This window comes from Cinclus cinclus, chromosome 2 (genome assembly GCF_963662255.1).
Source record: "Cinclus cinclus chromosome 2, bCinCin1.1, whole genome shotgun sequence".
Lineage (NCBI taxonomy): Eukaryota > Metazoa > Chordata > Aves > Passeriformes > Cinclidae > Cinclus > Cinclus cinclus.
In genome coordinates this window covers 80,069,896-80,096,333 of record NC_085047.1, presented here as the reverse complement: position 1 = coordinate 80,096,333, position 26,438 = coordinate 80,069,896, and the positions used below count along the sequence as shown (strand labels likewise).

At 38.1% G+C, this 26,438-nt stretch overlaps 1 protein-coding gene across 3 annotated transcripts in view; it reads left to right on the top strand.

The window, feature by feature from the left end:
* The window catches only part of FGF14 (fibroblast growth factor 14), a 376,323-nt gene that overhangs the window by 250,103 nt on the left and 99,782 nt on the right, over nucleotides 1–26,438 (top strand). Inside the window, exon 1 of one of the 3 annotated variants that reach the window (XM_062514939.1) lies at nucleotides 7,886–8,078. The exons of the other annotated variants lie outside the window; for them this stretch is intronic. Within the exon in view, the coding sequence (XP_062370923.1) occupies nucleotides 7,886–8,078 (193 nt within the window). Of the gene's footprint in view, nucleotides 1–7,885; nucleotides 8,079–26,438 lie in introns of those variants that run through there. 3 annotated transcript variants of the gene reach the window in all.

The following is a 26,438-nucleotide window of genomic DNA, read 5'->3' as shown; positions in this document are numbered from 1 at the left end:
TCTATATCTACATTTTCTCCCTTCAGTACCGAGAGAAATACTGTATGACCGTCCCTCTTGAAGAAACAAACAAACAAACAAACAAAACAAAACAAAACAGAACAAAAAAAAAAAACTGAATGCTGGTTCGGGTTTTTTTTCCTTGTAAAAAACTGAAAAATAATCAGAATTTTTTCCTTTCCTTTTATGTCTTAAAAATAGTATCAAAGGGACTGCAAAGCAAAAGTTGTTTGAAAATAAATGGTAGAATAATTGCAAACAAAGATGACTATCTGAAAGTTATTTTGTGAAATTAATCACACTGTCAATTTTAGGTCACATAGCAGAAAATAAGACCATTTCTTCCTAGGTTATTTGACAGGGAGTATTTTTCATGCTTTCTTCCAAGAAACAAAGTGGTGGTGTGGATGTGTTTGTGTGTGCTTGTGTGCATTCAAGTACTTGGGCAGACAGGTTCCAGTTCTTCCTGTCACTGGTAAGAATCACTTTTTATATTTTAAAGATTATGAGATGTGTTTTGAGGGGAATCATCCCCTTCTTAACATAGCAATTTATGTGCATCTCTGCTCATACTATCTTTTATGTTCAGTATTTTATTTTAATGGATATCAAGTGCTTTTTCACCTGGATGTCTGTGAAATGGTCAAAATCCAACATCTTCCTTATTCTAAGGGTTCAGAAATATTACACATTTTTTTCTCATGTTGTCATGTGTTTTCATATTTATTCCAAGGAAAGCAAGAAATCAATTTGCAAATATGTTCTAGGTGCAGGAAATCCTCACTGGAGAGTATCATGAAACAGGTATAGCAGCTTACATGCTCTGCCAGCTGTCCTGACTCCAGACCAAATTCACTGTAGAGACTGAATTCCTTAGGAACAGTGTTTCCTTTGTTTCTGTAGAACAAAATTAAGCAGACTCACCTTACAGGGACTTTCAGTTACTTGAGAGAATAGCAGCAAAGTCTGTTGCATGTTTCAGAAGTCAGGCAAAGCAGACAAGTCCTGCTGTGGCTAGATAAGTAAACGCAACAGATGTTGGCTTAAGCTGTGCATATTAATGAAGAAGCTCTCCATGCTGTTTTTAGGCCTCTAAATCTTAAACTGCTCTCTGCAGCTGTGTGGACTAAAGATGCGGGGGTGCTGTTTCTGTTTGTTTTTCTTTAATGAAAGTCCTTTTTTGTGCTTGTGTCACCAGAACCTTGTTTGAAGCAGTCTTGTGGCAGATCTGCTATTAGCTTCAGTAAGAACAAAATTAATGATGATGTGTATCTGTTATTAGTCATTACAAACCTCTTTTTGTAGAGATTATTTCATTTTTAAAGGTAAAATATATGTCACTGCAGAAACTACCATGTATTTAATTTCTAATTACTTTTTTGGATTATACACTGAAAGTGATCTTGATTATTTTTTATTTTTTTCTTCCTTCACTGTTGATGCTAACTGTTTAAAAGATACTTACTGGGTTTAAATTTTGGGCTTGGACGAGCTATTTTGGCGATCCTTATATAATCTGTGTGCTGTACAGATACTCCTGTTGACCCAGCTGGTTTCCTTTGTTCACCTGGTCTCAAAAGAAGTGGTATCAGAAGTAGAGGACAGATAGAGTGAAAAACAGGAAGAGTCATGAAAGATGTCACAGGAGCTTTGCTAAAAGTTAGCTGTAATCATACATCTTATCAGGCTGAAAGATCAATTGTTAAAAATAGCGTTAAGAATCTTCATACACCTTTTTTCCCTGTTGAAAGATGTAGCCCATGGAATAAAAAATTAAACTCTGCATTAAACAGGTATTTTACTTAACACAGGACTATAGGACTCATTACTGCAGGATGATCCAAGCAATTTAGCACTGGAAAGGGAAGGGGGAAAGCAAAGTTGAACAAAGCAAAAGCAAACCAAACAATCTAAGAATTATGAAATGTCTAAACAGTAAAACAGTATCTAATGTAGAGATACTCAGTTCTTTTAGTTACAGATGTATCTCAGGAAATATGTGAAAGAAGTGAATGAAACACGTAAAAGAGGTGAATGGTCAATGCAGAAGAAATATTGCACCTGAGCTGCTGTAGGCAGCATTGTAGTTGTTATGTATTTGAATGGGATGTTTTGATAGTTCTCTGCATAACCAGTCCTCTAATGCTGGACTTCTTTGCATGGTGCATTAATTTATTCTTGCATATACAGGAATTATGTTCTAATGTTTTTTTCTTATGAGTTGGGTACATCATAAGGTCAAATAAGTCCAAAGCCTGTGAAGAAGGTGGCTGAAATATATGCAGTCCTTTGAACAACATATTGGAATCTTACTTTTGTCTTAATTAAATGGATTCACCTGACCTATTTTAAAAAGTACCTTAGTACCTTCATACTCCGTAGTACCTTCTATGTATTTAATACATTTTAATATGTATGATTTTGGCTCCTTAGCATGCTGAATGCTAGGACTGAAAGCTGAGTGCTTTTGACACAAAGAAGTGTTGAAAGGATAGAAATCCAAATTCTGTGAAGCATATTATCATGTTAAACAAATTTTGTTATTAATGTTCTTCTAAGTCTAATCAATGAGCACCAAGTGTTCAGGGTGTTAAGGATTATAAATTTTAGTGCTTCATAGTACATTGCCTTTTTGGAAATTTGTAATAATTTATTAGGAGGATTATAACCACATTAACAGACAAGGACATATAAAACTGATCTAAATTAAAGTGTTTGCAGCTCATTGCACAATCATACCATACTAGTCTTCTTAAAAACATGGAATGCACATAAATGATCTGAAAAGGGAACTCCTATCTATGTTTTAATATCTCCATACTGGTCTGCTCATGAAAAATGTTGTCTTTTAAGTTGGCAAACGTTTTTCTATCTTATTCAGTTTTGTACAATTAAACACTTACCAACCTATAGAATAAGCCAAATGTTTCACCTTGTTCACGTCATTATTTCTCTTGCTTCATCATTTTTCCCCAAGAAAATGAAATCAAGAACTGAAAGTTACGTTGCTTACCAACACCCATCCCACCCATACATGCACACTGCATGCCTTGGGAAGATATCATTTTGCAATTACATGAATAATACTGTTTCTAGGACTGTATCACATTTTCTTACATTATTTGGGGGATTGGAAGGTTCTTAGTATGTATATTGAATTTAGACACTTTAATTATGGTCCGTCAAAACTACCAGCAATATTATTTTTCCATCAAAAGCAACAAATCAGAATCACAACTTCAGCTGAAAACAGTATTTTGGCAATCAGTCTGCAGTCTGATCAGAAGCACCACAAGGGTGATTAAATAAAACCATCACAATTTAGAAACAAGTAATTTCTCCACTCTGGAAATGTCTCTTCTTGGAAAAAATAAATTTTCCCAGTGGTGTAGATGTACTTTTATGCATTCCTTTCAATTGTTAGGCCTAACTTGGTACTTTTACCCCTAGACCATCCTTTCTATTTTGAATGGTATAAGGAGTAAGGTGCTAATACTTTTGCTACTACAGAACACAACATCTTCCAAAGGAAAAACCAAACCTTTGCAAAGACACAAAACAATCTTCAACTCTGTAGAGTCTGAAAGAACATCTAAAGTATAGTGAATCCCACCATACTTTATTAATGACTCCTAGAATGTAAGCTGACTTTATCTCATCATCTTCAAGTGTATTTAACTGGACAAGTGAACTGTGTGTGCCCTACTCTCTGCAAGCAAGTGCAATAAAAACTTCACCACAGCTCATGAAACTTAAACATGTTTAGTAGTAATGTAATAATAATTTTTCACTTGTAGAAAATATGTGCTTGTAAGAAATTTGGGCTTTATTTGATTTATTTTGGCTCAGTTTTGATATCAATAATGGTTTCAGGGTATCTGTGAGCAGAAAATTTGGGTGGAGCATGTACACATGACTACATACCTGTAGAAACATATTTTTGTTTATATTGAAATGGTTTATAAAAGGAAGATCTCTGTAGAGTTTTCATGACTGCATTGAACAGGTATTACTCTGCATCTTGTAACATTATCTAAGTTATTGCAAAACATATAATAAGTTAAAAAAACAAAACAAAACAAAACAAAACAATAACAACAAAAAATACCCCACAGCCCATAATATGTAAAGATGACACTTTCATTTTTTTAAATTTCATAGCCCATGGATCTAGGTAAGGACAGACTATAAATTATTGGATAGCATTTTCCCCAATGGAATTTCTTATAAAAGAGTTTTATGTATTTTATGTATCTTTAGTATACGCACATACAGAAATATCAATGGTGTATATTTTAATATTGAACTTTGATGCCTGAAAAGGTCACATTGAAATTTACATGTTAAATTAGCTGAAATAGGATATGGTTTGCTCCCAGTTATACAGAAAAAAAAATAAATTAAGGAATAATAATGTTTCATACCCTAACATATAATAAAGCAAGTATTTTATACACATTTTATATACATTTATTTGTTTTAGTCTAAAATTCATCCAAGAAAGCAATTTAATAGTTTCTATGTTTTCGTTTAGAAAAAACCTTGAAATCCATAATAAATTACCGGTTAGAAATGAACAGATGGGAGAACAAAAAGCATTGAAAATCTTTTCTCCCCCTCTTTGGCTTTTAATAGTTTGTTTTCATATCCAGAGTTTTGTTAATCAGAAATAAAACTCTGTTTTAATGTAGAAAATTTAATAACTAACATGTATCCATTTGTCTTAATTGCACATTCTCATGCAGTTCCTGGTTTTTAAGGTAACTGCTGTTCATACTTGTACAATCCATCTGTTAGCAGAACCTTCACTTTGACTAGCACTGTACACATTTTATCACAGGTTAGGACGCCAGATGGCTCTCTTGAGTTTTCTTTGTAAAACCCCAAGCAGTAAACAACTGCTCTGCATTTCTGAGATGTGAGTACAAAGCTAATTTTATTATTTTTTTTTTTAATTCGGGAGTAAGAAACACATTTTCTCTTTGTCTATAGGCGTACCGTCTATTTTCACCCTCTCTCTTGCTTTTCTTTGCCATCACCCTGAGGATCACGTTGTGATGAAATGTCAGTGTCTTTTGGCAACGGCCCAGTATTCGAAGGAAAATACAGAAAGGAACAATAGTAGTAGATAGTACTACTATTAGATATTACCATCATATAATGCATAGCATAATCGGATACTATAAAGAGGAACACGGGACCCACACCTTTTTGGAGAGAGTTTCTCATGCAAACGTTAGGGTTATATTATGTATTATACCTCTGCATGCTTGAGAAAATGAGAGAGAGTGGGTGGCTGGCCTCTGTTTCACTCTACTCCCTCTCCATTCATTCCTTTGTTCGGAGCCAGCAGCCCGGCCGAGCTGGCTTTGGGCTGTGTCCCGTCAGCTCCCCCGCCTGGGGACGGGGTGTCCCTGTGCCGGGGGCTGCTCCGCTGTCCGTGGTGCTGCAGGCAGCGACAGAGCGGGACAGGGAGCGCGGCCGGGCGGCACCGGGCAGGGGCAGGGCGGCTCTCAGAGCAGCGCTTCCCTCTTGAGGGGTCTTAAGGAAGGCCACTCCGTGTCTTGCCCACTTTTGAGAAGGAAGGAAAATGAAAGCAGTGTGCCAAAATACTGCACTGACATTCATTTTTGTTTTCCTTTTAAAAAATAACCACCTCTCTTTCTAATTGCATTAGTTAAGGCAATTGTAACCGTTGTAAGGAAATTGCTGCTCTGTAAAAATTGCCAGATAGAAAATCCAATGAGTCTTAGCTGAATCTCTTTAGAGACACTTTTAAATAGAATTAAAATGTATTATCCAGATCCGATTGTGCATGTTCTGTTCCTAGTTGGTCTAGTATTAATACAAAATCCCTGTATACTGGAGTTACCACCATACACTTTTGCCCTCTGTATAAAAATAGCACTTTGTAGATTAAAGGATTTAGGGGGAAAATGGTCAATATCAAAGAAGCTGAAGCCTCTGCTGAAACAAGAGCCTATTCTTGCATATTAGTATTGCAAAGCAGTGAATTTTTCTGGATGGATATTTACACTTCCAAGTCTGAAAAGAAAAAAAAAAAAACAACAAAAAGGCAAGACCATCTAATAAGAAATTAGAGTACTGTGAAAACAGTATAAAAATAGATATTGCCTTATAATTGCCTGTGCAAGCATCTGCCCTGTATAGGCTAACTTCATATTTTCCTGTGTGGTTGCTTGTTTCCTACCTTTACTTTCCTCTGGCTAGCTACAACTTCAGGAAGTTTGACCATTAGGCTTGCAGAAAGTAAATCTGAAACATTTTGGCCATTATTTAAAAAGGGAGACGAGCCAACAGGGAAAGATTCAAGGAAAGAAGGGGGGGGGGGGGTGTCTTATTTTATATGATATTTACTATTTGCAGTGCCTTGCGAACTTCTCGGGGCAGATACTTCTTAGGCGTTCTGTGCCTAGTGAGCTTGGCTGGTGCTTCCTTAAGTGCTCCAAGACATAGCCTATAATTTTACACGCTGCTGCTGATCAGTAAATCCACCCGCTGTGGCTGTTTGTGGGTGCCCCATGGAATCCCTTTGGTATTTGGGTTGGAAGTCCCTCAGCCCCGCAGGTGGTGCTTCTTCCTCACTGCTCCAACACCTTCCTATGAGGCAGAACCCCGTCTGCCTCCAGACTTCCCCTGCTTCTCGGTGCGTTCCTGGATTGCGGGTCGAGGAGGGGCGGGCCTGCCCAGCTGCGGACGGGCTGGCCGCCGGAGGGGCTGCTCGGGGCAGGGTGCCCTTGGCGGAGCGCGGTGTCGCCTGCGCTGCCCCCCGGCATCCCCGCCGGGGGACGGGGACAGGTGCGGGTGTCACCGCTGGGGGCGGCGGGGCGGCCGGCAGGGAGCCGCTGCCGGGGAGCTGGAGAGAGGGTGCGTGACAGGGATCCTCGGTGTGCCGGGGCGGGCGAAGGAGAACGGGGAGGGCCATGCGCCCCTCCGGCAGAGTGCAGGGACCCTCCTTCTTCCCCCGGCAAGGGAGCCCCGCACGAAGCCGCCTGGAAACCTAACGGGGGGCAGGAGCAGCTGGTGGCGGGTCCTCCGGGAACCTCCTGGTTCCCACCAGAAAACCACATCAGCATCACCCCGTCCCTCCGCCTCTCTCCCCCTGTGCTTTTTTCTTCTGCCTTTCCCCGTTCCCCCTCCTCCACTGCTTTCACCCTCGCCGCCCCTCGCCTTGGGGAGGACAAAAAAAGCTCCAGCGGTGCGTGCCTGTGTGTGTGTGTGTGTGTGTGTGTGTGTGTGTGTGTGTGTGTGTGTGTGTGTGTGTGTGTATGTGTGTGTGCGTGCGTGTGTGTAGGGGAGGCTGGAGCGGGGTGGGACCGAGGAGCCGTGATTACAGCTCTCCCCGGAGAAGAAGATTGCTCTCTCCAGATGCTGATTTCTGAAGCACTTGGCAATCATCAGGCGGGAGCCGGGAAGAGGCGGCGGTAGCCGCCCCGGCCGTGGCGATGGCAGCGACGGGCGAGCGGGCGGCGGCGGCTCGGGGCTGAGGGGAAGCCCGGGGAGGCGACGCTGCCTGGCGGACCCGACCCGACCCGACCGACCCGACCCGACCGGAGCTGACCGGGCGCGACTCTGCCCCGAGTCCCGCTCGCTCCGTTCCGCTCCGCCAGCCCGCCCGCAGACAGCCGCCCGAGCAGGTGTCCCTGCGCCGGGACACGGCGGGGGGGACGGCGGGGCACCCATGCGGTGACCCTCGGCGGCGGCAGCTCCGGCCGGCCGCACGGTGCGGGAGCCCCTCGCAGCCGCGCCTCGGGCCGGAGGAAGCTCCCGCTCGCCCGCGTCCCCGGGAATGGGTTCCCGCCGGGTCTGAGCGCCTCGCCGCCTCCCTCCTCCCTGCCCGGCGTGGGCGAGCCGGCGAGCAGCCATGGCAGCGGCCATCGCCAGCGGCTTGATCCGCCAGAAGCGGCAGGCGAGGGAGCAGCACTGGGACCGGCCCTCGGCCAGCAGGAGGCGGAACAGCCCCAACAAGAACCGCGGGCTCTGCAATGGCAACCTGGTGGACATCTTCTCCAAGGTCCGCATCTTCGGGCTCAAGAAGCGGCGGTTGCGGCGCCAAGGTGCGTCCCTGTGGCCGGGCCCGCCCGCGGGCTCCCGGGGGGCTGGCGGGAGGGGGCAACCTGTGGCGAGAAACTTCCCGGACCGGGCGCCGCCCCGGGTCCTGCCTGCCGGCGGCTCCCGGCTCCCCGGCAGCGGGAGAAGGGCTCCGCGGGCTGAGGAGGGCGGCAGCCCGCGGACCTTCGGTCGGGACCCCCGGGGCCAGGCTTGCTGCCCGGCTGTCCGGGCCGGGGCTCCGCTGTGGGTCACGACAGGTGTGCTGCTGGCAGGAAGCCCCTCGGGGGCCCCGCCCGCTGCCTCCCGCCTCCCCGTCTGGCTTGTGATTCTCTCTGAAGGACAAAGAGCGCGCAGCGCTTTGGGTGTCCGGGGACCGTCGGTCGCCAGCCCATTCCCTGAGCCATCAATGGTTTCGGCAGGTGCAGCCTGTAGTGAAGGGGTCCCGCTCCTCACTGCTCCATGACTTCCCAGTCAGCACAGTGAGAGGTGAGGCACAGCAGTTGAGGGAGAGCTTCTCGGCATCCCTGTGGGTGCCCAGGTGCAGGTCCACCTCCCTGTTGCCCGTTCCCAGCCAGGGCCTTGCCATGCAGACCTGCACGTTTTGCAGGCAGCTCTTCTTCAGGGTGGATGACCAGGAGTTAACGGAGAAAAGTGGTACCTTGGTGATTACGTTCTGTCCAGTACTTTGTATTAGAACCTTAGAAATAAAAGGAGTAAAATGGTGTTGCAGTGACTTCCCTAATTTTTAAAAAATTTTGTGGTATTCAAACAGCATTCAGAAATGGTAACAACTTACTCAATGTCCTCAGGAAACAAGTTGTTTTATAACAAAAGGATTATATTGTGAAGAGTGAAAATGTTAAGTATCACTTGAAACACGGCTAATACCTACCAGTCAACCATAAAGTACAAACCACCCTCTGTTACATTATACAGAAGCCACCATGTGTTGTGGTGTGATATGTATACTACACCTCCTTTTTAGGTTGGGTCAGAAGATCATTTTAAGTATAATCATGGAACTGTCCTGACTGATGCTTCCTCCTTCTTTTCCATGGTTCACATTTGAAAAAGCACAAAAATCAACAAAATCCACACAATTTTATTTTACATGGCTTTCTTGCAGTAAAATTATTTGTTGTAAGTCCTAATGCAAGCCAAGTCTTGCCATTTTTAGACAGTACTGGGATCCAGTGAAGATGAGCAGGAAAACATCAGTGGCAAAATCTATGGTGGCTCTTATATTAAGCAGTCTGTGTGTGATTTGAAAGACTGGAGTATCTAGTTTATGATGGTAGATTTTTTTTATAAGAGATACTCTTCAGGAAAATAAGTTTAGGGAGATTTGCTAACTGAGCAATTGTACTTGACCACCTGTGCAGTCTTTTTTGGGTGAAAACTCTGTATTTGCCAATATTAACATTTGAGGATGAGAGGACTGCCTTGCAGCACTGAGATGCCAAACATTTTTTCAGGTGAGAAGGTGCTTGCTTTATAGAGACTTTTGAATTCATCCTTTTTCATTCATTCATTTTTCATAAGGCACTTTGTCACATTCTTGAATAAGAGAACTGAATTAGAACATAACTCCACTGTTAACCTGTACCACTGACACAGAACATTTCAGAAAGAATAATCAGAACAAGGGCTACTCACCTGTAAAATCTGCAGTATTAGACCCCGGAGTTTATTTTCCTTCATGATGAGACATGGTGATATTTATTCATTGGTTTACATTAAGGTCTCAGAATTCTCATCTGTAAGAATTCTCGCTGAAAAAAATGCTGTCATAGCTTCTACTATCCATGTTCCTGATGCACAAAGTGATACATGGAATACCTGTGGATTCAAAGTTGCATGCTATTTAAGAGAGAAAGTGAAGAAACAATCAAGCCAAAGTCATTACTTAAGCATCTTATGCAGGATAGTTTTGAACGAATAATCATTTGAGGAAAAAAACCCAAACAAACAACATTTTATAAGTATGATTGCTTTAAAATACATTATAAGAGTTACAAAATGAACATTTATCAGAGTCTGGTTTTAGTTTTTCTAAACTGAGTTAAATGACCAGCGAATTCATCACTGAAATCATACTGTCAAATCCATTAAAATAAGTCTTTGCCAAGCAAAATAGATGAATTTCAAAACATCTGTTGTCAGAAAGGTGCTATGGGATTTTGACAAATAAACCTTGTGTAAATGATACAGAGTGTCACAAGAGCATTGTGAAAAATGAGCTAATCAAGATGTGACAAACCATCTGTAGCATTCTCATACAATTCAATGGAAGAGTAGAATTATATGTAATTTTTTTATGGAGAGCAGTAAAAGAAGGACTGTGTTTTTCTTGCAATAAAAAAGTATTTTGCTTTGTACATACATACAAAAAATAACTCCCTATCTTTGTAACAGTCAGCAGCAAAATTTAGTGATGCTGCTTTTTAATTAAAAATGCACATTTAACCTTGTAAATATATGTATATGTGAATTAGCTGAATAGATATACAAAATATATATGGACACATACCAACATGCCAGCAAACTTTAAAAAATATTCTTAATTTTTAAATTCTTCTTTAAAAATGCCTGTTAGTACTGTTCTTGTTCAGTGGGATTTATTTTAGGAAAAAATGTAGTTATTATGAATGCCTAAAATGCTTCAATCATGTGTATACCCTGATGAATTTTTTTTCTGTCATTGTGACAAATTCCTCTGTTCATGGTCCTTCCTTTAGGGGCATACTAAAATATCAACAGAATTGTGCTTTGGGAGACTAACATTTGGAAATGGTAGCATTAAAGATACATCCAGGAGCTCACTCAGAATAAAGAGTAATATTTGTATTTATTGATATATTTTCTCTAATGATAAATGCCATGGTAGTTTTAAACAGCCTTTTTAAGACTTTGATTAATGAATTAAACTGCCAAAATGATTTCTGTGGGACACTTGTCTGCTAATGTACTGAGTGGATGAAACCATCTTCATTTACTGGACATCTTTGATTCATATTTTTTAGGATTATGATATTTCAAATTTATTTAATTTGTATTTTATTCTACCTGTCATCTGCTGAACAAACCAAAGTCATTAATTTCCTAATAACCATGAAGCCAAGATCTTGCCTATCTGATGCTAGACATCAATCCCTTTTGAATCATCCTGTCTTGCATTGCAGGTTGTTTAGTTATAATAATCTGATTTATGTTAATATCATCACAAATGGGAGAATTTATAGATATTTTGTTTTCATGTGAAATGACCTTATCTGACTTGGGGCTACCCAATAAAAAGAAGAAAATAAATGTCACTTCACCTCATGCATCTACAAAGCACAAAGATTAAAATATATGCTTGTCACTGGTGCAAATTCAAACTTCTTAGCCTGTATTTTCATCTACATATCAAGTTTGCTAATCTCAAAAATCTTCATTTAGTTAATTAGGTCCCTTGGGAGTATTCTACTGAAAAATACTCAGCATTTAAATGTATTAAAAACCCAGTGTGATGTTTACTGTTTCTGTGTGCTAATACCACTTCTAAATTTATACATAGAGTGTATGAATTTTGTGATGGCTTGCCCCTGATTTTGTACATTAATATTTATAAGTAAGAGAGACCTAGGGAACATGTTCAGAAAATGCACTGATTAGATTTTACTGCATCTACAAAGGTAATTTAATTCTCCAAAGAAAGCATTTTTGGAAAATTCATCAGTAGATGAGCTAATGTTTTTTGGCAGATGTAGGAGTGGCCCATAATCTCAGACATAAAATAATTCCCAATATACATAGTGCCTTAAGTAGTTTCTAGTTCTCCTACTTGTGGAATGAAGTGGAACTGAAATGGAGATCTGTGCTTGTGAGTGTGTATGACTTGTTACCCAAAGCTTAAGAAACCACATCAGCTCCCAGCAGTAAGCTCCAGCACTGGATGATCTGCCTAGCTCAAAGTTTCAAATCACGTGTCTGTGCTTTCCTGTGAGATTGTACTCAGAATTAATTCTTCTTGGCAGTTCACTTAAGTCCACTGTGCCTGAATTGTCTAGGTGCAAGGCTGTCTATTTTTCAGGATGTTGAATTTATTTTGCTTGCTTTTCATTACTTTTCTTCAAATGGAATTGATTAACACACAACCCTTTTGGAAGTATAAATACAGTCTGAACAGTCTGTATAAGAAATCATTAATTTTTTCCTTCATTGCTGTTAACCTGCTCAAAGGACTGCATGATAATCACAAACTGAAACTATGTAAATATGCTACATTTCAAGTAAAATATTCTAATCATGCTTAAAAAATATTTTTGAAAACTTTGCTTTCTAGACTTAGTCTCAAGTGTTCTTTTCTATGCATTCAGTATTTCACATAAGCCCTTGCTTGCTAACAGAAGCTTTCAAAAGAAATACAGTAATGGATGGGATTAAATTTTTATTCTAAACTGGTATTGGTAGCTCTAAATCTGATTAATGAGTTGGCTTTGAGAGCAAATGGGAAAAAATAGCTTGAAAATGGTAACATAATTTTAGGGACTATTGATTTTTGGAAATATCTCAAAGAGGGGTGATAGAATAGTGGGCATTTAATGTACAGATAGTGCTGTAGTAGTGTCATTTCAGAGTATCTTTCATGTACTAATATTGCTTTTGAATGTCTTCACTTAGTAATTGGTGATTTAAGTCTTCATTAGAAAATGAACTCTTCAAGCTTGAGTGATCTTCTGGATCTCTGAAGTTCAGGCAGCTTCAGTCCACATACAGTCTTGTAAAGCATATCCCTTCTTGTATCTATTAAATGTATTGTGGAACTAAATTACCTGATTATTATGGATATTAAGGGATATCATATTACACGGTGATATACCATGATATACCGTATTTAAAGACAGAATCCTGTTTTTAAACAACATGTAATCTATTAAAAAGTGTAATTTTTTGGGTTTTTTTCAGGCTCTGATTTGAATCAAACAAAACCCAGAACTTATTTTTTTTTTAACTGTGAGTTTTCAAGTCAGCAGCTTACAAACCTAATTGATTTCAATATACATATAACACTGCAAACACTGATGCAAATGATTATTCACACCTTAGTTTAACTACAGCAAGATTATTCAGGTTTAACCTCTTTTGATTTCTGTAACTTTTAACTTTATGAACACCTGATTAATAATAATAATAATAATAATAATAATAATAATAATAATAATAATAATAATAATTTTCTTAGATCTTATGCTCTGCCATACACTGAATGGTATGCAAATAGAAAGAATATTCCTATTCCATGGTGGAAAAGAATGAGAAAATCAGTAAAGCTTTAAATTTCTTTTATTAGGGTCGTAAAGAAGCAACATTCTTTCATTACATTGTAGACAGGAACATTTCTGTACTTTAGGGGTTTAGTATGTCATTTTAATCACATAAATAAGATAATGAGGTCCAGTGTAGATATTCCAGTTTATTTTACTATGGGACTGAAATTTAAGGAGCATATGCCTTCCTGGTGCCAAGGAAGAACCTAGCTGCTGTTGATGCCAGGAGTTAGGAATACATATTTGCAATAAGTTATAGATGGGCAGGAGTAGACTCCAAGAATACCATGATCTGATTCAATATTATTCTACATTATAAACTATAGCTGTTTTCAGCAATAGGTAACATTACCTAAATTTATATTTCGGAAAATAAATACATAACCAAAAGAAAAGGAGAAATTTTTGTAATTCACAGGAAAGCTGGTAAAAGACTGGAAGGATTAAATGGTAAAAGCTTAATATAAAATTTAGATAGATGGACTGTGTTGAAAAAAAATTACAGAAATCTTGATCCTACAAGGTTTTCAGGATTCCTGGTTGTTATAGTTTGTTTTGTAAAGTGGTGAGTAGAAGCTAATAACCATGACATTGGATGTTCAGTCAGATTCTCATAACTGAAGCTAGAGAAAGATGACTGAAATAGGAATGTGCAGAATATCCTTTCTGGGGGATATAAAGTATAATCCCGAGGATGTAAGTAAATTAAACAATTTAATTGCATATGTGATCTTGATTCTAATCCCTTACCCAAGTGTAGAACTTTTGAAAGGCATCAGAGTTACTGTGCTATAAAACTATTGAAAACTGAACCAAGATAAATGGCAAATTAAGTGATTGAACTCAGCATTTTTAAAAAATATTAAATCAAGAATTTTGCTTCATGTAATTGTGTTTCATGCTTTATGAAACACAAGCACACAACCTGTTCTCTATGGAGAAGTTAATTTTAAAAATATAAAAATAAAACCATCATAATTTACTACCATTTCCATTGCAAAGCCTGCCATTTCTACTTTATTTTGCAAATTCCAAGATGTATCCAAGTTACTAAGTGTAGTTGGTCCTCCTTTAGTACTCTGAAACCTGATGCCAGAAAGCATGTAGTTTTGGTTGTTAGATTGTTTTCAGTGTTTTTTTAGAAAAACAGGGAGGGAGGGAAGGAAGGAAGGAAGGAAGGAAGGAAGGAAGGAAGGAAGGAAGGAAGGAAGGAAGGAAGGAAGGAAGGAAGGAAGGAAATTAGTTTTAAATTCATCTGCATTTTAATGGTTCTTTTTACAGGCGAATATGAGTGGAATTTCATGTCCTAATAAAAAGAGACTTTTAGAGCCTCAAGGCATTTTTATTACTGAATTTCAAAGTCACTCAGCACACAGCAGATATGTCAGGCTTAAGAAAAGGTCAGCAGGTTTCTTTGCGTCTTTGCAGTAAAAATTCTTGTGGAACTATGAACCTAGGAGTGGGAGCTGGAACCAGGTTCTCCCTTAATTCAGTAATATGTTATAGGTGTTTCTTGTTTGGTTTTGGTGAGCATTTGCACTCCCTGGGTGGCAGAGAGAAACTTCCTTACTTACTATTTAAAACTATAGCAAGGGCTGGGTTTTTTGGTTTGGTTTGGTTTGGTTTGGTTTGGTTTGGTTTGGTTTGGTTTGGTTTGTTTTATTTGTTTTTGTTTTGGTCTTTTTTTAGTAAATTTACTATGCTTTTACTTTAGTATTTCTGTAGTGTGAAAGAGGGTTTTCTGTGAAAGGTAGCTATTTACTTCAGATTCCTGTGATCATAAGTCCTAAATTTATGGCCTATATATATCTGCTTATGCAAAAGCATTACTGTGCATATATGTAATTCTTAGATCATGATAACGCTCTTTCTTAAAGTATGTTCTACAATGAATCAGGTAAAGGTTCTTATGATTTCTTTCCAAATTTGCAGCGTTTTTTCCTATCACAGCAGACTTAACTTTTGTGATTAAAATGGTGTGTGTGAAGCTTGTTGGTTATTCATAAAGAACAGTCTGCTAGAATATAAAGTAAATAGGTGTTTGCATTTGTTTTTTGTTTTAATCCTTGATTATTTCTTCTTTGCTTTGTATTGAGGAACAATCTTATAACAATTTGGTATGTTCAGAAGTGTGATGAAGTAAGAACTTTTTCCAACCACTCCCCCTTGTAACTCTGTTGTTCATGGATTATAGTGACTGTTCCAAAAATCTTTCAACATTTCCAGTGTTTAGTTGTTCACACACTTACTGCTTTATGCATTGTGAACATTCCAGCTAGAGCAGATGCTCCTCTCATTTTCTTCTATGTAGTTTATGTATAACTGAGATTTGGATTCCTCTACCTTAATTAGCGCTCTGTATCTCTTCATATGAAATTCTGATGAGTTGAAACCTTTGCCACTGTAATCTGTATACCGGCGACTATTAAATAAATGAACTCTTAAACTTCATTGCTCTATTTTATTATTTCATTTTTCTCACTGTGTATTCAGAGCAGTTCCTTCTATGTAATCAAAGAAAATACACATGAAACATGTAATATTTTGTTCCAAACACATTTTAAACTGTATTATTAAAGCCAACAGAAAGAAGATTCCATCAACTGTTGAATCTCTTTCTATGACTTTAGAAAGAAACTTGCATGTTAGGAAGGGCTTTGCAGCAGCAAAATTTAGTAAGTCTCCCCTTGTGTCCAGAGCAAATTTTGTCTTATCAGAGGTGTGGTCAGGCTTGTCCATGGAAATACATTTATGGCAATCCTGAGCACTAGCTATGCTTGCCATCAGGCAAGTAGAGGCATGATTACAAGATGAAGACCTAAGTATGGTTTTGTAAGGACACACAATAAATTAATAATGAATTCCTCCTGCTAGTAATTCCTTTTCATCATCTTATAAATTATCTGGGATCGTGACTGTGCCAAGTAGGAATAATTATAAAATAGTACAGGAAACTTTAGAATTTTTAATAGAAAACTATTCCTGGGCTGAAAAAATTTCAAGATTGATCTCTGCTGGTATAGGTAATCTAAAGAAAAGCCAATTTTTTTTTTGCTTTTAGCAAGTATTGTTGAACTTAACTTGTGTATGTTTTAAGAATTTGAAGATTTTTATGTTCCTCCTAAGGTACTCATTAGAAAATTATTGATAATGAACAACATACATCATTATCATCATCATCATCATCATCATCAGTTCTTACTACCAAGCAAGTAATTTTTTCATCTGTACACTTTTATTCTCTCTTTGGATCTTACTTGGTATTTACTTTCTTTAACTCTTACTTTGGATAATCAAGTTTTGTGTTTATCACAAACTCCAGAGACTGGTGCCCATATTACATGCAAGTCTTTCATAAAAAATAAAAAATCAATACTGTAGTCTTAACCTCCTTGCCAACATAGTTTGGGCTTGCTTAAAATAACAGTCTGAATTCTCAGAACAGGGGTTTTTTGTTATTTTTTTTTTAATTTTTGTGCAGAGATTAGTGTATGACTGAACTCTTCAAAGATTGGTAAATCCAACTTCATTATTGTTTCTAGTAGTATTTTAGTTTTCTGACAAAGTAGAAATATCTGTCATTCTAGTTTATGTATGCACAGACTTGCTAAACAAATGAGAAACCTGTTTCCATGAAGGATCAGTAATGACTTTTTGAGGCAATATTTAAGGAAAAAGAGATAAAAGATTTTTAATTTCAGCTCTCAAGTCAGATGTCTCCAAATTTGCAATTTGTGTTCAACTAAAAACGGTAGCATTTTAGCACTTCAGTAGATGTAAATTAATTCATTAAATTCTGTTGTCTAAGTTGCTTATATGTGCTAAACAACTGCTAGGTTGTGATGTTACTACTGTAAAACCAGAGCTTTTGATGTAATGCACATGATTTGAGGAATCTTTGCAAAATGAATGTTTTGGTCTGTTTAACAAATATTCTGCTGCAAGTTCTCCGCAAAATGACCAAAAAATACGAATGTAAATAAATCAAAATGAGTGCATGGCTCAGTTTTCTATACATTATGAGACTGAAAACCCTGAATGCTACTAATAAGCAGCCATCTTTCTTTGGAAACAGTGAAAATCACTGTAGAGATAAGGTAATTGAATCCAAACCACAGAAAAGAAGAAAAACTAACCCATTCTCTTTACCCATACTCTCTCATTCTCTTTAAGAAAGGTTTATCAGCACTCTCTGCGGTTTTTTTGGTTTTGTTTTGAAAGTGTTTTTCTGTTAATAAGAGAGAAACAGACTCATCAGGTGTTCATAAAGTTAAAAGTTACAGAAATCAAGGCAGGTTAAGCCTGAATAATCTTGCTGTAGTTAAATTAAGGTGTGAATAGTCATTTGCATCTCATTGTTGTGATGGCAAAGTGATTGGATCAAGTCAATAGCCATCTCAGGGCCATCCGTTCTATTCAGTATAATTCAATTCAATCAATCAATCAATCAATCAATCAATCAATCAATCAATCAATCATCCATCATCCTGTTTACCAGTGGTTTATGTTGCAAACAGTAGTTGAAATTAACTGGCACTGTAAGCAAACAGTTCTGTTGAATTACTGCTGTATGTTTTTAGGTTAACACATGTCAGTGAGCAGGTTGTGTTCAAATTTTGTCAGGGATAAACAGCCAAAAATTCAGGATCTGAGTAACTAAAATTCACCACTTTCAGAGCTTAAATAAAAACAGACAAAAAATGGTTTAAGCAGCCTCAGTGGCAGAAGTGTGAAGACCATAGTGAATCTCATCTTAAAAATTGTTTATGCTTAGAGGTTCTTAACTATAATTTTGTCAGCTCGTTACCAACTTCACACAGTATTGTTATTTTGGTTTTCACAGTTTGCATTTGTTTCAAATATAGGGAGGGATGTAGGGAAGATCAGCCTGTTTTCTGTTCTTTGCTGAGTGTTTAGGTATAAGTAATACCATGGCTTTAAGACAAGAAGTTGTGAGGAATGAACTGGTAGCAAATTGCTGATAATGTTTTTGCAAAAACATTCACTGAACTTTTGGCTAAATTTTCAGAAGTTTCAATCACGTTAAGGGGTGGAAAGTTAAATGCACCTGAGCAACCCGGCTTGAGATCTTGGTACTTCTGGATAAAACAGACTTGTAAAGACAAGGTAATTTTTAGGGTTTTTTTATTTTTTCTGTCCTGGTATTGGCATCCATCCAGGACATAATAGGAGTTGTTTGAATCTCTCTCCTTCAATTGAATGAACTTTGACTATAAGTAGTATGATAACTTCAGAACTTTCGATCCTAGTTATAGTGGGGATACCAACTACGTTTGGAGGCTGAAGCAGCAAAAAGATTTTGCTTCCTTTTAGGCATTTCTGTTGCAATGAGCTGCATCAAAGATGACCCAAACTACAAGTATGGTCTGATGTAGAAACAGTCTTTAACTACTTGCTAATTATTTTTATTCTATTTACTCTATTTAGTTTTTGACTGTGCAATATTTACACGTATAGTGATGTTTCTTACATCTAGTTTCCAGATGGATATGTGTGATTACATAGGGACAATTTAGGTATTTGCTGTTGATTTTCCAGGGCTGTTCAGATGTGACACCAGAGGACTAATGGCACAACTCACATCCTGAGTCCAATAGATTGTGGCATACTGAGTTCTTTTTTAGGGATATGTCATAGCTGTGTAGGAAGTGAAAAAATGTTTCTTCACTTCTGCCATAATATCAGCAATGTCTTGCACAGTGGCTTTAGTATGTTGACAGCTCTGTGAGTCCTGAGTGCCTCCATTTGGTTATTGGGTTGAATTTTTATCTCTGAGAAGGCTTTTTTATTTTCTTAACCTTTTATTTTTATTTATTTGTTTTATTTTTTTTTTAAGTAAAATGAAAAATATGCAGTTTTGGACTCTACTGGCTACTGCCATGGAAACAGAAAAGTATATTTAATGGAAAATACCATTATTATTACTATTTCTGTATCCTTTGTTGAGCTTTGAGAGAATACTTTCATGATGAATTAGACCTTGGTCTTTTTGTACACTGGATGCAGCTGGGCTTTGCACATTTTGATTGTATGGGTAGTTATGTTTATTCTTCTCTTTTTGTAGGGAGGCACTTGATCAGTGTTTTATAAACTACTGTGAGGCAGGTCATCAGCGAGCTGATTCTGAATGGTAGTTTTTCTAACATTTCTACTAGTTTTTCTGTTTATACACACATCTAAGCTTCTGTTTAGAGGAAGATGAAAAAATTGAATAGATTTTCTTAATTGGGGTCATTCAGACTATTTAGAGCAAGATAGAAACTTTTCTATTTTCGTTCCTGCGATAGAAGAAGAAATATGTATTTATGTAGCTCTGAAGGCCCTTTGCTACCACCTCTGCCTGTAAACTTCAGCACAGATACTTTTGAATTAGAAGGGGATTGTTTCCCAAGTATCCCAACATGCAGTTGCTCAGTCCTGACATTTAGAATCACAAGGATTGTGTCACCACCCTTCTTCATTGCAAAGATAAGGCTGAAATAAAGTTTGCCATGAGGCTGCTGCTCAGTCATTGAGGCAAAGTCAATCAGCAGTGGATTTCACATCTTGTTCCAATGGGAGCAGTGAAAAAGATACCCTAGAGCTTTTATGCCACTTGGGTAACTATGTGCCCTCAAATTAAATTAGGAAAAAAAAAAAAGGGAAGAAGCTCTTTTGATTATCCTAGCAATAGGATGGAGCTGCAGATGCATCACACATGCAGATGATTTATGCTATTAAATGTTAAGGTTGCTGGGTATTAATGCTTTGGGTATTTATGTGACTGCTGAGGCAAGTAGGTAAGGTGGTGATGTTGCTTCCATGAGCATTTGGACTCTTGAGTAGAAGAATGTGACACTAATGTAGCTGAGGCCACAGTTATTGTTATGTGTGCTGTGATAAAGCTTAAACCACTGCAAGGTATGATGCCTTAGGTCCACACCTTGAGACTACTTAAAACTCAAAAATAGAATAGTAGTTTTTTATGGTCTTTTCCCTAAGAAGCTCCAAACAGAAGGACATAGCACATTGGAACCTGCTCTGGCTTCTGAAAATCTTCAGCTTGAAAATCAGAGTAGTAGCAATACCAACAACTTATTAAACAAGGCTGTTCAGAAAATGACTGTTCTGTCATCTGGGAAAGCAAACCAATATTTAGGTTTGTGGAATTTTTCACTGCAAAGCATGTTGTATTTTCTCTTTTGTCAGAACAGCCTTTCCAGTCAAAACCTGTTTTGACAGACACATCCTGACTTACCATATTGGTAAAACACCTGATTACCCAAGGCAGGGGATGGATTAGGAGGGAAACTCTGACAAATGTGCTATTCGTATCTTATTCCATCTGAAAAACTATGGTGGATATACCAGACTTATTCAAAGTGTAGTTACAGGAATTATTCAGGCTTTAACTTTAATTTCATTGGTTCTGTAATGCCTCATATCTGCCATGATCCTTCAGTTTCATGCATTAAAACACAACCAAGGGTTGTAACTGTTTTGTGACAACCAACCACGTGACAGTGATTAATGTAATTTCACCTAGTGCAGTGGGGTTGACAGTGATGTCAAGCTGTACTGTGGCTGAATTTCAGGCCTATCCCTAAATCCCCAGTATATTTCACTGAACTTATTTTACTTAAAGCTTTCGATTAGTAAAATAGGCAGATACCTAGAATTCATTTAAATTCTGTAAAGGGAAAATAAAATATAACCAGTTTGTTTTAGGACTTCAATTTTGGAATCTGCTGATGACCACAACCAAACTTTTTTACTGGTTTTGGTCAACAAAGTCAGAGATTTTGATTCTATTTCACTAATTTCTAAGTGCAGAAAGTATATAAGTCTTTCAAGACTGAGTTTTTCATTTTAACGCATGAAGCTGCAGAAGTTGCTCCTCATTCTGAGGTCACCACAGCAACTAGCAAGCAAGACTGTGAGACCAGACAAAAAATCCGTAAGAAGTAGTCTTGAAGCTAATACATATATGAATCAAAAATATACCTTCCTTTATGTTCATGTCCACTTTGAATACAAGGAAATATACCTGTGGAGTCATTAAATTTCAGTGGCCTTTTAGAAGTAAATGCTGCTTCATTTAAAAGTTTATTTTGATGGAAGCTTTAAAAAAGCCAATCCTCATCCTCCACATCCCCACCCCCCCGCCCGAGCCCAAACCAGGATCAAGCTATTATTTGTCTCATAAAGAATCAGAATTGATTTAAAATACAACTAAAGTTATTTTGTTGATGGAAGTTTTACTGAGTGCTTACTAAAATGAATCAGGTTTGACATCCAGATAGGTTTCAGTACATGGCATTGGTCTTCTTAGAGTTCCACTATCAAATGTAAGCAAAGCTGCCAAACTTCAGATATAGAAGTACAGCAACATGTGAAGTTTAATATCAAGAACTGTGTAGGTTAGAAAGTTCCAGTTATCATTCTAGGGAAGCAGAGATATGTATGGTTCTTGGTTTAGCAAACTGAAATAACAGTATGTTTTAAGAAATTAGCTTCATTTATCTTTAGGCTTTATTTTTAGCAGCTAGACATAAGCTTTGTAAGGGTTTGTACTTTCACATAATGACAAAGGAGTGATGACAGTGGTAAGTCACCTGTGCTACAGGGGGTAGAAAGTGCACATTTGTGCTTATTTTGAGATTGTCTACTGCTGTTGTAGCAGTAATGAAACTCTGCCCTAATGAGTATGAGATCTGGGTAATTTATTTTGTGACTTCTTTAAGTGACCTTCTGTTGTGCTATGTTTAGTTTTGCATTTTTCTTTGTTTTCTATACTTGTAATTATAATTGCTTTAATGAAAACCAAACAAAAAAAAAAAGCAAAACATAAATAAATGAAGCTGTTATTTAGGGCTTATTTATTATATTGTCATTAAGGAAAGGAGAAAAGAATTAACCAGGTATTTTATTGTGTGCAAGTAAAGTGCAATTGTTGCACATGATCCTTTTTCCTAGGCAAATGAGCCACATGGTTTTTTTGGCCTTCTGGTAGAGATGGTTGGACTGATATTTTGATTTTGCCCGAAAATGTTTTACAGGTCTGTCAGGTTTGGCCAAATGCCAAGCTTCCATCAAAACAGGAGAGCTTTGTTAAAATTTCTGCTGGAAAACAGTCTTAAGGCTGGAGGTTTTTTTTTTTTTTTCTTTTAAACCCCTGGGTATAAAAAGCAGCTTTGTAACTCAAACAGTTTTCTGTCATACGGATATTTCAAGTCTTGAGTTCCTACTCATTTTGATTCAGATAAAAAGCCTTTAACCCCAGCCTGCGTTGGTTGCCAAGCTGATAGCTATTCCTGTGTGAGTAACCCTGGAAATGTTTTTTCCTTTCCTTTTAATTTTTTTGAAGAAACCTTTATTCTGGGCTTTATCCTGATAAAGTATTCCACAATGGGAACACTATTTTCTGCTTAGTTCTGTCTGGAAAGCTTTTTCAAAATACATTGACGTAGTCAGATAACAGGTGACTGATGTTTATTACAAATGCCAGGACATTATCAGAGAGGGTTTGGTGGTGTGGAGCAATGGTAGTTGTAGGCAGATAAAGCAAAAAAGAATCACTTCAATGTCTTAGAACCATTTTTCTGTTAAACAAAGACTTAAACTTTAACCCCCTGGAGGGTGGTTTTATGCATTTTCCCACACCCACATGGCTGATTTTAGACACCAGTTGATAATTCTAATACCTGTGACCCATGTTCACTATTGATACCTGTATGCCATAAAGGGGAGCTAGACCTTTATGCAATATGCTTTTTGCTGTTGAAAGATCTCAACTCGTTTCTTCAAGCAACTGCATAAGGTAGGTGTCAAGTAGGATGGGAAATAATTTAACTTCTGGAATGCTGTGGGTGAATGTCACAAAGGCAGAGGGGCTGTTCCCCTTCAGGTGTGTCATTCAGGGGACATTTAACCATTATCACGTATTTGTGTGGAATCCTGACTTCAAGGTAGTAATTTAAATTTATTTGGAGAGAAACAGAGTTACTTAGCACCTTTTCCTGTTCTCCCTGCTAGGAAATTATCTTCCTGTTAAGTCCAGTTTTAAAAAAGTTCTGCCTTAAGGATGGCATTTAAAAGGATTTTCATATTGGCTGGATTCAGATGACTCACAGCCTTTCTAGGACACGTTTCATTGCAATCATCTGTTACATCATTGATTATTCATTGAGGTCATTTATCATTGAATCTGAATGTTCTAGGATATTTTGATTCTGCTGAAGTTTCAGGAAAAACAAAGTATGTTTTCCAACCAGTGAATAGGTGGTCATGGATATACTCTAGACCCTTGGGATTTAGGTTCACCTAATTGAATGAAAATTCTTGATATGGAGATACCAAAACTTGGGTAACTTATCGGTTCATATTTTGACTGACATGTAATTAATTAAAATATTTATTTATAGGAAATAATTCATGACACCTTAAAATAGATGGGTCCACTAGCTGTGAAGGGAGCCAAGGAGGACTGAATCAGCTGTAGAAGTCCTAGTGACTCTAGTCATAGAGTCTGCTCTAGAAGTAGTCTTTTTCTGGTTCTTGAAATGCTGCACAGCAGGTTTGAGGAGAGTTGAGACCCATATTGTAGATGCCAAAACAAAGCTACATTCCTCCTTTCAGCTTGCCAGTTTCCAGTGCCTGGACAGCCAGCAGGCTGCCTGATGGAGCTGGGAGCCTCAACATTTGGGAGCCTTCCCTTGCACTGCTGTGGCAGCTTAGAATGTCCTGCTCTCAGCAGAGCTGAGGAGAAGACTGGCTTCTTCTCTCATGGAGAAGTCAGATTTCTAAAGAACAAGGAGTATTTTAGGGGGCAATAAATATATTTTGAATTCCAAAGTTTCCTACCATTTACCTGGGGTTGTCTGCCTTCCATTTCCATTATCCAAAATATTCTGATTCTCTTAATTATAGCTCTTGTCATTAAAATTTGTCTTTTATCATGCTTAGAGTATAGACTTTTCTGTGTTATAAACCAGAAGCATTTAGTAATGTTTGATTATTTAGGAGATTTTGAGAACATCAAAATCTGCTGTTGCCACAGCAATAGGTAATTTGCATACTAATTTCCAATTTACTCAGCTTTAAATTTAGGTTGCCCAGAAAAATTGTGGGTGCCCCATCCCTGGCAGTGTTCAAGGCCAGGTTGGATTGGGTTTTGGGCAACCTGGTGTTGTACAAGGTGCCCCTGCCCATGGCAGTGGGATTGGAACTACATAATCTTTAAAATCCTTTCTAACCCGAGCCATTCTGTGATTCTGTGAAATATCTCAGAACTTTTCTAAAAGACTTTGAGCTATTCATGGTTTACAAAAACTGCCATTAAAAAAAATTTTTGATTTTTCAGAGGAGGTAATTCCACTGAGAAATTATGTATTCTGAGCGGCACATATCTAGTAGTTAACATGAATTAACCAAAACATAATTTTTTATATAAATTGTTTGATCTGATATTGTTTGGAAACTGTTGACAAGGGTTTATTTTTATTTTTTTCCCCCTTCCAGTTGCATTCATCAGGAGATGACATTTTGTTACCCAGATAGGAAGTTTCTAATAAATGATGTCTATTTGCAGTGACATCTTTTTATGTTGTTAAGAGTGGCAAGCCTTTTCCCCTTCACTTCCCCCCACTTTAAATTCTTTGTTTAAAATCCTTCCTTTTGCCTCAAGAATGGGATTAATACTGCTTTACAGAAGTAAACACAATCAGTGTATAACTTGGGGCCTCTGACATGCTTGTAAAAAGTGATTTCTCTCTACCCAGTTATTAGTTGTGTCTTTTCCAGACCTATTAAGTCCTTCTGTATAGCCTGGCAGGGACATCTACATACTGGACTAGGAAGCAGAAAACCACATTTGTACTGCCACACTGGACAAACTGTTCATCCTCTTAGTTCTTTTATCTTATCTTGTTGTCTGTAAAGTGAGGGTGATTCTAATCCCTTGTGTTTAGGTATGGCCTGGAAATCTGCTGGCAGCAGTCTTTTTACTGTGACTTTACAATATGAGGCCAGTTCTTATCATCCTCCAGGAACATGCCCCCATGCTCTGGACCAGCCCAGTCCCTTCCAAAGTGGAGCCTGACCCACACTCCTATCCTGATTGAGACCTCTACTTTTCCCACAGGGCTACCCCACCTTCTTCATGCCACTGGATCTGAGTAACATGTTCACTAGAGTCTACAAAAAGTTGTAATTAATAGGGCACATTAAAGCCTTGTAAATACTACAGTTTTTTTAAAATCTAAATATCATTGAACATTTATAATAATTTCAATTAATAACTCTCTGGCCCTTAAAATATGTATTTCAAAATATTCAAAGTTAACTGTGTTCTGAAATTAAAGAATGCTAAATAGAAACACAGAGGCAACTTTTGATGCAGTGTTAGGCAGAAATTAAAAACTAGCTTTGGTTTTCTTTGCAAACTAGCTTTGGTTTTCCTTGCATTAGAGCTGAACATCTGGAGATTTCAGGAGGCAGTCAGGCAAATTCTGTGGAAGACACTTGTCCTCTGTCAATACATGACACTTTCACAGTGAGAGGACATAGCTTCTGCTCTTGTGAGAACCTGAATCTGGTAGGAATACGCTGCTTCCTTGGTGTCTCTGTGTTTCCAAATTGGGTGTATACCTATCTCAAGTTCTTCAGATTTCAGGTCCTTTTATATACACCAAAACTAGGCTGGAACAAGAAGCCTCAGAATCAATCCCATTGACTCAGGTGGAAAAGATTTATGTGCCTCTGCTTTAGCTAGATTATTTGGTCGGACATGGCTGTGTTTAAAGGTATTTTCCTTTGCAATGCAGAACTCAAAGCAACAAAAGAGTCTTCACAGACTTTAACCGTGTTTCTCCTCACAGGGAAAAGGTGTGAACCTGGGAACAGTCTGGTGTAAAGCTTTTATTTTCAGATAGATAATTCACAATTTTGAATTTTTTTATCCAGTTTTGAAGTGGGTCTTTATTTCATGTTGTCAATCAGTTGAACTTTATAGTTCTAACTGTCTTTATATTGAACGAAATATTTCATTTGTTA